This window comes from Macrobrachium rosenbergii, chromosome 4, assembly GCF_040412425.1.
Source record: "Macrobrachium rosenbergii isolate ZJJX-2024 chromosome 4, ASM4041242v1, whole genome shotgun sequence".
NCBI lineage: Eukaryota > Metazoa > Arthropoda > Malacostraca > Decapoda > Palaemonidae > Macrobrachium > Macrobrachium rosenbergii.
Genome location: NC_089744.1, coordinates 47,015,922 through 47,029,585, shown reverse-complemented (window position 1 = coordinate 47,029,585; position 13,664 = coordinate 47,015,922). Strand labels below are relative to the sequence as shown.

General features: G+C 34.1%; 1 protein-coding gene across 2 annotated transcripts in view; it reads right to left on the bottom strand.

Annotated features, from left to right (window-relative positions):
- Positions 1–410: 410 nt before the first annotated feature.
- The window catches only part of LOC136833947 (prenylated Rab acceptor protein 1-like), a 39,225-nt gene continuing 25,971 nt past the window's right edge, over positions 411–13,664 (bottom strand). For both annotated transcript variants that reach the window (XM_067096228.1, XM_067096234.1), the window contains exon 6: positions 411–1,640. In XM_067096228.1, the coding sequence (XP_066952329.1) occupies positions 1,635–1,640 (6 nt within the window). In that variant the 3' untranslated portion in view covers positions 411–1,634. The remainder of the gene's footprint in view (positions 1,641–13,664) is intronic.

Genomic DNA, 13,664 nt, shown 5'->3' with positions numbered 1-13,664 from the left:
GTGGAGGTATATGGAGCAGATTGTTATCCTCTTTTCCAAAATGACTGAAATAGCGACAGCTTGTAGAGTTGTATTTAGTTGTATTGTGGAGTGCTTTAGAGATTTATTAATAATAATTGCAGCACCTCCATATGCACGATCTAGGAAAAGTACAAATTACTTTAAATAATTTGTTAATTTACTGACCTCAGTTTCCACACAAATTGTTACACTTTTTTTTTCTAACCCCAGCTTTATTTTCCTTTGTCTTTTCACAGTTATTTCTTGAATTATTTTACATGTACTAATATACATCAAGCAGCTGATGTAAGTAAAGTGGTGAACTTTGGCAACACATTTCAGTTTGATACAGCTGATCAATTATTAAAAAAATAAAGACATACAATCAAAGAAGGGAATAAGAAAACATGTTTTCATTTGATTACATCATTTTATAAAAACACCAAGACATATAAATAGCAATATATTAATCTGGAATAAATTATATTTTGAAGCAGGAAAATATCAGGACTTCTCTTTGGTGTAAAAATATATGTTCACAGTGCTATTTGTGTGCTTCTATGCAAAAAAAAAAAAGTAAAAATTGCTTGTGAGCAATGAGCAAAGGTTAAAAGCTTTGGGATATAAGCCTCTGTTTATATCTCTGAAAGTTATTTCCCTGACAATGAAAAATTTCATTTTCTAGTCTCAAATCACAGTCAGTACATAAACTCTATTGTCAAGGCAAGGAGGATAACAATTTTGAGGCATGAATAACTAAACACACAAGCTTATTGAACACATTATTTTTCCATTTTGCCTAAATTCATGTGTCAACAGTCCTTTCCTGCCTCCATAACATAATACCATTACCATATCACTAAAACGAAGTTTTGAGTTTGTATAAATGTACTGTACCAATACAATGTCTGACAACAAATTGATCATACAAATGTTACGGATACTACGAGTATTTTACTAAATTAGTTATCATTTAACATTTTGTAAAGTGCTTCTTCTGCAGCACCTTAAAACTATAAAAAAATATAGTAGTACCCAAATACTGTAATATAAAATGTACTATATCAAATTGCAATTTGGTCTTTTGACGTACGTAAACAAGAGTTAGGTAATTCTGAGGTAATAACATCTATAACCGTTCAGCATCAAGATATTATGTAACAACTGCCACAAAGTTAAAAACTACAAATAATAAAGATCTAAAAAGTAGCAATTGATAATGCAGTGTACCAGTAAGTGATAAATATCTAAAAAATTTGAGGAAAGATAGCAACGTTTACATCTCTTTAATGAATACTTCAATTCCCAGAATTCTTCAGACATGAAAATAGTAGCATTTACATTACAAAAGTATCCTGATGTTGCACATAATATAATTATACTTACCTTAGCTAACACTAAAGAAGGTATGAGTTACCTTTATTGCAATATTTTTTTAATTATATGAGGAGTATACCATGCAAAATAGTATTGTCACAGCAGATGTTATGTAAACATGCAGATCAGCAGAAAGGTACAGTACAAGACACTAAAAGGTCAACTACAATACCTCATAATTCAATATCTTGTCTATAGAAAAAAAAAAAATATACTATAAAACTCAACTTCACAAAACCCTTGCACCAGCATTGTGTTTAAACCTGCAAAGAAAAATACATATATGATAAATTATAACACCAGCACTGCATGTTTAACCTGGCAAAGAAAAAATACTCAAAAGAATTATTGCCAAGAAATCAAATTATAAAAGGTACTTCCTTATGCTTTATCTATAGATTAGTCTACAATAATTTCCTTCTTTGCACTTCTGCCTATAGGAAAATTGTACATTTAACATTTCCTATTAAAATTATGGCCTTTCTTCTTTACCAAATGAACAGGTGGGATTTAAATACTATATATTAAAAGCAAATGAAAAAATAAATTTTAAAGAATTTCTGAGGTTCTGAGCTTCCAAACAGTAAGTTTATAAAACAAAAATAGTTTTTTCAGACAAACATGTCAATCACACGCATGCCCACATTCGTGGTCTTGAATTTACCCAGACTTGACAAACAGACAGTAGTAGTCTCACATCTCATGCATTACCTGTACCCTCTGGTACCCATCAATCACCTTTCTCAGTTTTTATGTAGTCTTTTAAGTGACAAATGCAATGGGTGGGAGAATTAACTCAATACAGTACATTACTGATGGGTTTGTATGAAAAATGGATTGGTATGAAAAATTTAGGCCAAAAGCCAAGCACTAAACTCGGTTTTTTTAACTGAGGCGCATTTGCACCGACCCTCAGGGGTGCCCTTTTAGCTCGGAAAAGTTTCCTGCTAGCTGATTGGTTGCAAATATTTTGTCCGAATAGCATCATTGTTTTCAAATAATTACCAAGTAATGTGAATCGAAACTTATTTGCTAACCTAAATTTCTCCCTCACAGATATGTTTTGTCAATAAATAATGTTAACGAATAAAGAGATTATAAAGTATTGTGATGGTAAGTCTAAATTTAATAACAACACCCGCCGAAGTCAATGACAGGAGCTTGTTTTCGGATGCACGCTGCATAATTTTTTACTTTTCACATATTTTAACACCAATTGGGATAAATTACACTAAGCATAAAAAAAACATGTTATCATAAACTTTCTTTGAATACCAGAATCTACTAAAAACATGGAATTAATAAAACTCGCTATTGGTGAAAACTTCCGGGGAGGTAAAAGGAACAGCCTGTGGCGGCCTGGTGGGAAAACTGTCACAGGTGATTGTCATTGCAGCATTTTCCTCATTTATGTCATTGCAGCATTTTCCTCATTTATGTCATTGCAGCTTTTTCCTGATTGATGTAAGTGTTGAAATCAGTGTTATGTTATTGAGATTACTTTAATGGCTATATCTGCAATTGAATAGTTTTTATGCTTATTTTTGTAGATGCACACTAATATATAAAAATATATTTCGCAGAAATTAACAACTTACTCTTTCATGTAAGTTACAGCAGACAATGCAAGATAAGAAAACTTTATTTTCTTATTTTGCGTTCTGTTCAGGACACATATAAGGTTAACACGAGTTTCTGCAGATATTTTGAGAAGTAAAAGAATATGTGACTGAGTAGAAAATGTACTATACACATATACATTTTAAGGATTAGTTGGCTATATACGTCTACTGTCAAATACCGAGGCGGGGATGGAAGGGAGGGGGAGGGGTATCGTGGTTGTAACTCGGTGAAAGTATGAATTCGTTTAATTATGATTTTCATGCAATTTATGGAACACTACAATATCCTCAAACCGAAAATAGTGCTATTAATAGAATCTATACCTTTACCACAAAATTAGCAAATCCTTTCAATACGGACATACATCATAGGCCTACATACATCTAGCTTAACTTCTATCAAGCATCAGCAACTGTTTACGGTTACTCCTCACCTTAAAGAGTTAAGCAAAATTTATTGCAATTGTCAAAAAATTGTGTAAGACACACAAACATAGGCTAGCCTAGTTTGAAACGTGTGCAAGAAATAAAGCCATTAAAGTACATTATTATTATGTAAAAGAAAAAATAGCATCTTCACATTTATCATATTTATCATGATATAACAAAAGGCTTCAGCACAAAAGCCTATGAAAGATGATACGTATCTGAAACGTTTTCTTGCCCATCAACATTTGCTGGCATGTGGATACCATATGAATAACTAGGCCTACCTATCTACGTAATTTTATCTAAATTTTATCTAATGCCACAGGCTGTTCCTTTTACCTCCCTGGAAGTTTTCACCAATAGCGAGTTTTATTAATTCCATGTTTTTAGTAGATTCTGGTATTCAAAGAGTTTATAATAACATGTTTTTCTTATGCTTAGTGTAATTTATCCCCATTGGTGTTAAAATATGTGAGAAGTAAAAAAATTATGCAGCGTGCATCCGAAAACAAGCTCCTGTCGTTGACTTCGGCGGATGTTGTTATTAAAATTAGACTTAACATCACAATACTTTATAATCTTTTTATTCGTTAACATTATTTATTAACAAAACATATATCTGAGGGAGAAATTTAGGTTAGTAAATAAGTTTCGATTCACATTACTTGGTAATTATTTGAAAACAATGATGCTATTCGGACAAAATACCTGCAACCAATCAGCTAGCAGGAAACTTTTCTGAGCTAAAAGGGCACCCCTGCGAGTCGGTGCAAATGCACCTCAGTAAAAAAAACTGAGTATAGGACCCGAGTTCATTCAGTGCTGAAAAGGATATTGAGAGTAAAAAGGTTTTAAAGTTGTATCAGGAGGAAAACCTCGTAGCTGCACTATGAAACAATTGTTAGGAGAGGGTGGAAAGTAACACAGAAGAGTATATGAATGGAGGTACAGTAATAGGAATGAAAGGGATTGCACCTAGGGGGCAAAGGGAGGCTGCAAAGAACGTATGGGTATTTGTAAGGAAAAAAAAAAACTGGTTTGTCTTACAAAAACACCAAGTTCTAATGTCATTTTAATTTTTCCTAAAATACATTATTATTATTATTATTGAAAAAGTTTAACCATGCCACTGAGCTGACTGTCAGCTCTCAAAGGGCTGGCCTGAAGGATTTGGACGAAATGTCAGGTATAGGCTAGAAGCCTGGCACTGGGACCAAATAGGTCACTCGGTAGTGATGAATGAACGAAAATGAAGTTGAAAACTGCAAACACTCTCATACTGAAACACACACACACAATAAATACATTTATATTTGTTTCCATATATACTCACTACAAAGGTATATTAAAATTCAAAATAAATAAAGTAAAATTTTAAAATTTAGTCATTTTAAAATTCATTAGATGTCTAAGGGTAATCATATTTCTATTATTTGCTTTTTATATTTTATCAAATAAATCCCACCTCCTCATGAACGTCAAAATGGGTGTTACTGAAAATGTTGAAGATTCCGACAAAATTTCTATTGATCTATTTCCAAAATTTGATAATCACTGCAGGTTATATTTTGGACATTCACACAGCACATGCTTAACTGTTATCAACACTTTGCAATCTGGGCATTCGGGAGGAGGGACACATGCACTGTTCGTTAAGTGTCCATGTGTCCCTCCTCCCTAATGCCCAGATTGTAAAGTGTTGATAATGGCCTATTCGAAGATGCATCAGAATTACTTGTGTGTCTCCCAATCTCCGATATGATGGACTCCATTTTCCACCACTAGATTTTATTTGTTTTAATTTATTATTTTCAGGTTCTTCATTCCATATATTTTGCCATTTACTTATAATGACTGTTTTTATTTATCTTATATAGTCACTAATAGGGATGTTTACGTTTGCTCTTGTCATGTGGACTGCTTCTTTAGCTGCTTTATCAGCCTCTTCATTTCCTTTAATCCCTACAAGGGCAGGGATCCAACATATTTCAATATTTTTTCCATTATTATACAATTTATGGAGTGAAAACTTGATTTGTTGTACAATATTTTTTTGATTATAGCTTTGAATGGCATCTACAGCACTTCTGGAGTCACTAAAAATCACAAAATTATTACAAGAGTTTTCTTCAATTATTTTTATGGCTGATGTTATTGCACAAAACTCAGCTGTAAATACTGAGGCATCATTTGGTAGAGAGAACTGATATGTTTTGTCTTAGGATACAGCATACTGTGACTAAGATTCGTCGGTGTATATTGCGTAATGTGGACCTTTTCGGATTATATATTCTACTGTATGTTGTCTATGGTGTTCTGGGGGTATAGGAATAACTTTTTGATAAATATTTTAAGTGTGTCCATATTCTCATTTTATTCATTGTCCAAGGAGGAGGTAATTTTACTATTAAAGGTAACTATATATTTATATTTAGTGACTCAAACAATCTTCTAGCTCTAATTGGGAAAGGAGGTGGATGATTGTTTATGAACACATCTCTTAATCGAAAAAATTTTTTGGTTGGAGAATGATTTGCCTGAATTCTCAGAGCACCCTTCATTGTTACTAGCTCTCTATGGAGAGAGAGAAGTAGTTCACCACATTCAACTTGTCAAGATGACTTTGGTGATGATCGAAAAGCTCCTGAACATATTCTAAGGCCTTCATTATGAACTGGGTGTAACGTTTTCAGCGTTGCATCTGATGCCGAGCCATAAATTTCGCTTCCAAAATCAATGATAGACAGCACTGTTGCTTTATACAGTACGGTAAGGGTATGTTTATCAGCTCCCCAAGCAGTGTTCGACAGTTTTTTTTTTAATTAAGTTTAATGCTCTTTTACATTTTGAATTCATGTATTTCATGTGGGCTTTCCAGTTCAAGTGAGTATCAAATACTAATCCCAAAAATTTTGCTGTTTGGCCAATTGGTATCAAATGATTTCTGATTTTAAATCTATTTCTTCACCTTTTTTCCACTTTTTATTTTTATAAAATATTACTGCTTGAGTCTTTTGTATAGAAAATTTAAAGCCTACGGATTAGGCCCATTCATCTATTTTTATTATAGTGTTATTAATGATTCGCTCTGCATGTTTTATGCGAGATGCTGAATAATATATGGCAAAATCATCCTTATACAAGTTACTTTTAATTCCGATTGGTAGATTATTACTGATATTTATTGCTAGAGTAAACAGTGTGCCACGAAGGACGCTTCCTTGTGGAACACCATTTTCAAGTGGAAATGTACTTGACAATACATCATCAATTCTTACTTGAAAAGTGTGATTGGTCAGAAAGTTTTGGATAAACCTATGTACCGTATTTGATGGCTTATAAGACGCATGTCTGCATAGGGCGCTTTTAATTTCAGCAGGACATTGAGGAAAAAAAAAGGTTTCTAGCCTATGCTCATATGATTTTGGTTAAGTAAAAACTGTAGTATTAGGTTATATGCATAATGTTTCTTACCAACAGAATCAACAAAAACATTAATAAAGAAGTTATTTACCATATTTATATTTATCAAAATATGTATTATACAATCAGCCATTTACTACGACCGAATGTTTCGTCTGCTGCTGAAAGCTACCTCATAGGTTTACCAATAGATTGCAACACATTCATTTGTAAACATTGTTTCTTACCAGCAGAATCAACAAAAACATTAATAAAGATGTTACCTACGGTAATATATGTTATATATATCCATTATATATTATAAAAGTATGCAATCAAGGGGTAAAATCCAATAAATAAAAATGTTTCCTATGTAACGGCTCAAGTCTCGTGAGCAACTGAACAAAGCCATGTTATTATTCTTAAAAGAGAATGCTAGCACGAGTTACGAAGTATCAACTCAACGAAGCCTTGTTATTATGCCTAAAGAGAATGGTAGCAGGAATTGTCAACCACCAATTGATCGAAGCCATGTTGTTATGCGTAAAGAGAATGTTAGTAGGAACTGCCAACTACCAACTGAACGAAGCCTTGTTATCCGTAAAGCTCTCGAGATAATCACCAATAGGTGGCAGCACACATACTCTAAGTCTGTAAATGTGGAATGCGACAATCCGCTGTAGACGACGATAATGATATTAACACATTTTAATGAAAATATCGATAATAACAATGTAGCTATTGATTATAATACTAGCAGTAGTAATTGCGGTGATGGTAAGAGTGATAATGATAAATAATTATAATAAACTTTGTTTTTTAATAGGTTATTAGGATAACACCGAATGTTAGGCTAGGCTACAACATCTACGTGACGTTTCATGTATAATTTCGGCCAAAATTCTTAAATTTTGAGCCTACATTATGTACATAGGACGCAGGGGGATTTTTTAGGCCATTTTTTCTGTTAAAAAAGTGCGTCTTATAGGCCGTCAAATACGGTAAATGTCCATGGAAGCTGTTTTTATGTAACGTTTTTAGTACTGCATATCTCCATGTAGTACAGTACTTTGTTTTCGTTCAAATCCTCTTCATTTGTGGTCTTCCAAGTTAGAGAATCCAGTGTAGATCTGTTACATTGTGACCCAAACTGAGTGAGAGTCAAAATTCTATATACTTGAATGTATCATGTTAGTCGAGCATTTACCATTTTTTCTAGTAATTTGCATAAACAACTTGTTAAAGAAATTGGTCTGTAATTGTTTACATTACTGGGATCCTTTCCAGGTTAGGGGAATAGGAATAATTATAGCTTTATGCCATCCATCAGAAAATAAATTTCGAAGCCATGAGTGGTTATATAAAACTCTAATACATATGACTTTGCCAAAGGTGCTATATGGCAGATCATTTCAAAACAAATACTGTCACCTCAGGGGCATATTTAATGCTGTTAAACAGCAAATTCTTACTCTACCATATTAAATTTTCTATTATAATATATATCTTCTGTTGTTTAAAAATTTATTGTTATTAAGCCTTAAACGCCGAGCCTCTATTTACAAAAACGTCTCCTGTATGCCGGCGGCGTTCGGTGAGTTAGCGCCGAAGCGGAAAAAAGTTTTTTTTTTTTTTTTTTTTTCAAATCACAGCACACTTAGTTTTAAAGATTAAGAGTTCATTTTTGGCTCCCTTTTTGTCATTGCCTGAAGTTTAGTATGCAACCATCAGAAATGAAAAAAAATATCATTATCATATATAAATATTGGAATATATGACAGCGAAATAAAAACTCTTATATAATTGTATACAAATCACGCTGTAAGCACAACGGTTAAAGTTAATGAGTTAATTTTTTTTAGTTGTATTGTACACTAAATTGCGATGATTTTGGTATATAACAAATTGTAAACGATCAAAGCAACACAGAGAAAATATCATCACAAAATGATGCATGAATTAAACGCGGGACGTAAAAAAATGTTTTTCAAAAATTCACCATAAATCGAAATGTTGTGCTAGAGACTTCCCGTTTGTTGAAAAAATGAAGCTAATCGATTGAATATTACTAGGCTGTAAGTTTTTTAGCTTACAATTGCAGTTTTCGACCATTTCGGTCGAGTTAAAGTTGACCGAAAGTCGAATTTTTTCTATTTATCGTGATTTATATGAAAATATTTCAAAACTGATAAAAGCTACAACCATGAGTTATTTTCTGTTGTATTGTACATGAAATTGCGCACATTTTCATATATAAAACTTTATGTAACGACTAATATAAAATGGTGCAAATATTACGACAACGAGACGAAAGAATTTCTGAGATGTTCGGCCGAGTTACTGCATGAGCGTAAGGAAAATGTTTTTAAAATTCACCATAAATTGAAATATTGTGCTAGAGACTTCCAATTTATTGCAAAATGAAGGTAAACGATTGAATATTACTAGAATGTAAGAGTTTTAGCTTACAATTGCGTTTTTACCATTTCGGTCGAGTTAAAGTTGACCAAAGGTTGAAATTTTGGCAGTTATCGTGATTTATGTGAAAATATTTCAAAACTGATAAAAAGCTACAACCATGAGCTATCTTCTGTTGTATTCTACATGAAATTGCACACATTTTCATATATAAAAGTTTATGTAACGACTAATGTAAAACGATGCAAACATTACGACAACGTGATGAAAGAATTTCTGAGATGTTCAGCCGAGTTACTGCGGCATGAGCGTAAGAAAATTTTTTTTTTTTTTTTTTTTTCAGAAATTCACCATAAATCGAAATATTGTGCTAGAGACTTCCAGTTTGTTGCAAAATGAAGGTACATGATTGAATATTACTAGAATGTAAGAGTTTTAGCTTATAATTGCGTTTTTTTACCATTTCGGGCGAGTTAAAGTTGACCTTGCTTGAAATTTTGGCAGTTATCGTGATTTATATGAAAATATTTCAAAACTGATAAAAGCTACAACCATGAGTTATTTTCTGCTGTATTCTACATGAAATTGCGCACATTTCCATATATAAAACTTTATGTAACGACTAATATAAAACAGTGCAAACATTACGACAACGTGATGAAAGAGAATTTCTGGCGCGGACGTAAGGAAAAAAGTTTTTCAAAATTCACCATAAATCGAAATATTGTGCTAGAGACTTCCAATTGGTTGCAAAATGAAGGTAAATGATTGAATATTACTAGAATGTAAGAGTTTTAGCTTACAATTGCGTTTTTTACCATTTCAGTCTAGTCAAAGTTGACCGAAGGTTGAAATTTTGGCAGTTATCGTGATTTATATGAAAATATTTCAAAACTGATAGAAGCTACAACCATGAGTTATTTTCTGTTGTATTGTACATGAAATTGCGCACATTTTCATATATAAAACTTTATGTAACGGCTAATATAGAACAGTGCAAAAATTACGACAAAATGACGAAAGAATTTCTGAAATTTTTGGCCGAGTTACCGCGCAGGCGTAAGAAAAAAGTTTTTTTCAAAAACTCACCATAAATCGAAATATTGTGCTAGAGACTTCCAATTTGTTGCAAAATGAAGGTACATGATTGAATATTACTAGAATGTAAGAGTTTTAGCTTACAATTGCGTTTTTTCAACCATTTCGGTCGAGTCAAAGTTGACCGAAGGTTGAAATTTTTTGTAGTCGGCGTGCAGTGCGTCCACTTGGCACCCAACAGACAATTTTAGTCGACGTATGATACGTCCAGTAGGCGTTTAAGGGTTAATTTTATTAATTCTATACTATTTTTCTTTTTGTGGAAATGCTCTTAAATTTTTGTCACTACTTACTTTTGCTAAATTTTCTCCTATTGCATTACTTATTTTTTTTTTGGATCAAGTATTTTTTTCCCATCTTTTATTAAGGCATGGGTGCCATTTATTTTCCTGAATTTTTCCCATATTTTTTGTATGGGAGTATTATTAGAGAGATCTGATACATATTCCCTCCATGAAAGAATTCTTCCTTGAATTAATTCTCTTTTAAGTTTTGTAGATATTTTGTTATATAGAGGTTTTAATGTATCAATTTCTAATAATATAGTCAGTTTTTGTAAATTTTCTTCTAATATCAGTAATGTATTATTTATTTTACTGAACTTTCTATTCAAATTATCTAATCGTCTTTCAATTTGGCATTTCATTTTTATTAATTTTGTTAGTTTTTCAGAGACTTTGTGTTTTGTTGGATGGGCTTTTGATTTTGGTATTGCTTCATCAGCAGCATTTTTAATGAAATCAACAAGAAATTTATTAGTTTAATTATGGTCTTTTAAATATTCAAATGGTGGGATACCCCTAGTGTGGAATCCATATTGCTCCCAATCTGCTTATGGAATTCATATTGCTCCCAACCTGCTTTATTAACATTATATTGAGGGACATGCTTGGCGGGATTAATTTGTAATAATGAAATTAATATTGTGAAATGATCACTTGTGTGCAAGTCGTCAACTGTATTCCAGTCCAATCTGTCTATTATGTTTGCTGTACTAGAGTTAAGTTGACTGCGGAAAATGTTTCATGTGTTTTAGAAAAATGTGCTGATTTTGTTATTTATACAGCACATGTCATATGAATTTATGAATTCTTCTATTTTACTTCCTGCTCTGTTTGAGTGTACAATTACAGTCCCACACACACACACACCACACACAGAGTCTTTCAAAGAGACGAAAGAATAACCTTACAACTTCAGGTGAGGGTTCTGGGTCTCTACCATGAATTCTGGTACAAATGTTAGCCCAAGGGATGACCACCCCTGGGAGTGTGAGGCAATGTATGAGAGGGCATGCAGTTCCTGCAGTTTACCTACTCTCTTGGTAGAGGCCAAGGCCACAAGGAACACTGTCATGAGGGGCTCACAGGGCATCTGTCTGAAGCTGGCAAGGACTTGGTCACTTCCCACTTGGGGGGTTTCATCTCTTGTAGGGCACACTTTTCAAAATGTTTTACCATGGCTGACAGTTCCCAAGAAGCCGAGGGGTCTGTGCCCTAAGGTCTGAACACTGATGGCAGCTCTGTAACCCTTGATCATGGTCATGGATAGGGCCTTCTGCTGATGTAAGATGATGAGAAAGTCTGGCACTTCCTTTACAGCTGTCTTGGGTGGATTAAGACCTTTCTCACTACAGTACACCAAAGATGTACACTCCAACAGACGATGGCTTGAGAGGGTTGGAGGTGGTACTTGCAGCTTTCTCTGAAAAATTTCTCTTTCAATTATAAAGTTGGAGCAAGGTTACTGACTGGTAGTACAGCCCGTTGTGTTCTTGCCACAATAACGTGGGAGTGGGTTGAAGCTCCCTTGGCATGTCCACTATCAGGTGAAGTAGTTCTGCATACCACTCTGCTTGGGACCCACTTTGGAGCCACAAGTCATTCTCAACCCCTGGGACACAAAGAGTCTGTTGATGACCTTCTGTAGTTGGCTAAACAGGAGGAAGGTATATATGTCCATATTGTCCCAAGAGTGCAAGAGCGGCCCCTTAGTTGGAGACTGGAGAACAATATAGAAGTTCATGTTCCCTGCTGTGGCAAATAGGTCTAAAATTGGATCCTCCCAGAGCCTCAGCTGAAAATTTGTATACCATGTCATACTTTACTTAACAAATATTTTTTATCACTTGGCTGGTAAAATTTCCTTTCGTGAATATATAGTTTTACAAGCAGTCCCCGGTTAACGGCGGGGGTTCCGTTCCTGGCCGAGTGCCGATAGCTGAAAATCGTTGATAACCAGAACATCGCAATCATTATAGTAATAAATGCCATTTAAGATGCCTTAAGTGCTGATCGGCGCCGATAAACTGCTTACTGACACCAATAAACAGCTTACTGGCGCCAAAAATCGCTTACTGACACCGCTACACTGCCTACCAACGCCGATAAACTGCTTACTGGCACTGAAAATCACTTACCAGCACCCAACATCTGGTTAACGACAACATTAGCCAAGCGTCATATAAACGAAATGTCGTTACCCGATGCCTGTTAGGCGGGGACTGCCTTATATATTTTGGGAAAAAATATGAGAAAATATTGATAGGTAATATTTGATAGATTTCTGGGTGTGACAGATGGATCTCTGTTGTGTATATGTAACATCTTTCTATTCTAAAATATTTATATATACAAGTATATAAATCCATCTTGGCAAATATTAGAAATACTACTAAAATGTGAATAAAAGAAACATTGAGACGCTTCGCAACTTTTCCCTTAGGCACGGCACCAATAACACCTTTTAGCATCTTGAATAAACTAAAAGCAAAATAGATGCTTCACAAATCTATGTTAAAATTCTCAGCCAAAAGAAACACCTTCATATAACAGTCATGAAAAGAGAAACATGACTATATGTATGGGTAATTGTTAATGATATCACATGCTACTAAACAATGAACTTCTAGCAGCAGTATGAAACCATGGAGTATGCCAACTCTAAGCTGGAGCCACTCAGCAAAAATTCTGCATCCCTCCAACATGCCTGGCAAAGTATGTCAGGAACTATTTTTTGAGATTTTTTTTTTGTATTATTTTTCCCCAGGTGTATTCTATGTCTAATGGCACTGAAGGGAGTAAAAATGCCCACACACAGAATGCGTACTATGGTGCTCCAAGAGTTAACTGATCTGCCACAATGTTTTTCTTGCCCATGTGTACAGCACCTAGCTGTTATTAGCAGTCTCTGGGTCTCTGACCACTGATGCATCTCCACAGCTAGTTTGTTTAACTCCTGAGAGATGGTGCCCACCTGTTCACACATGCCGCCACTGTGGTGATGTCACTCATTACAACTGGGGCCTTGTCAAGGAGG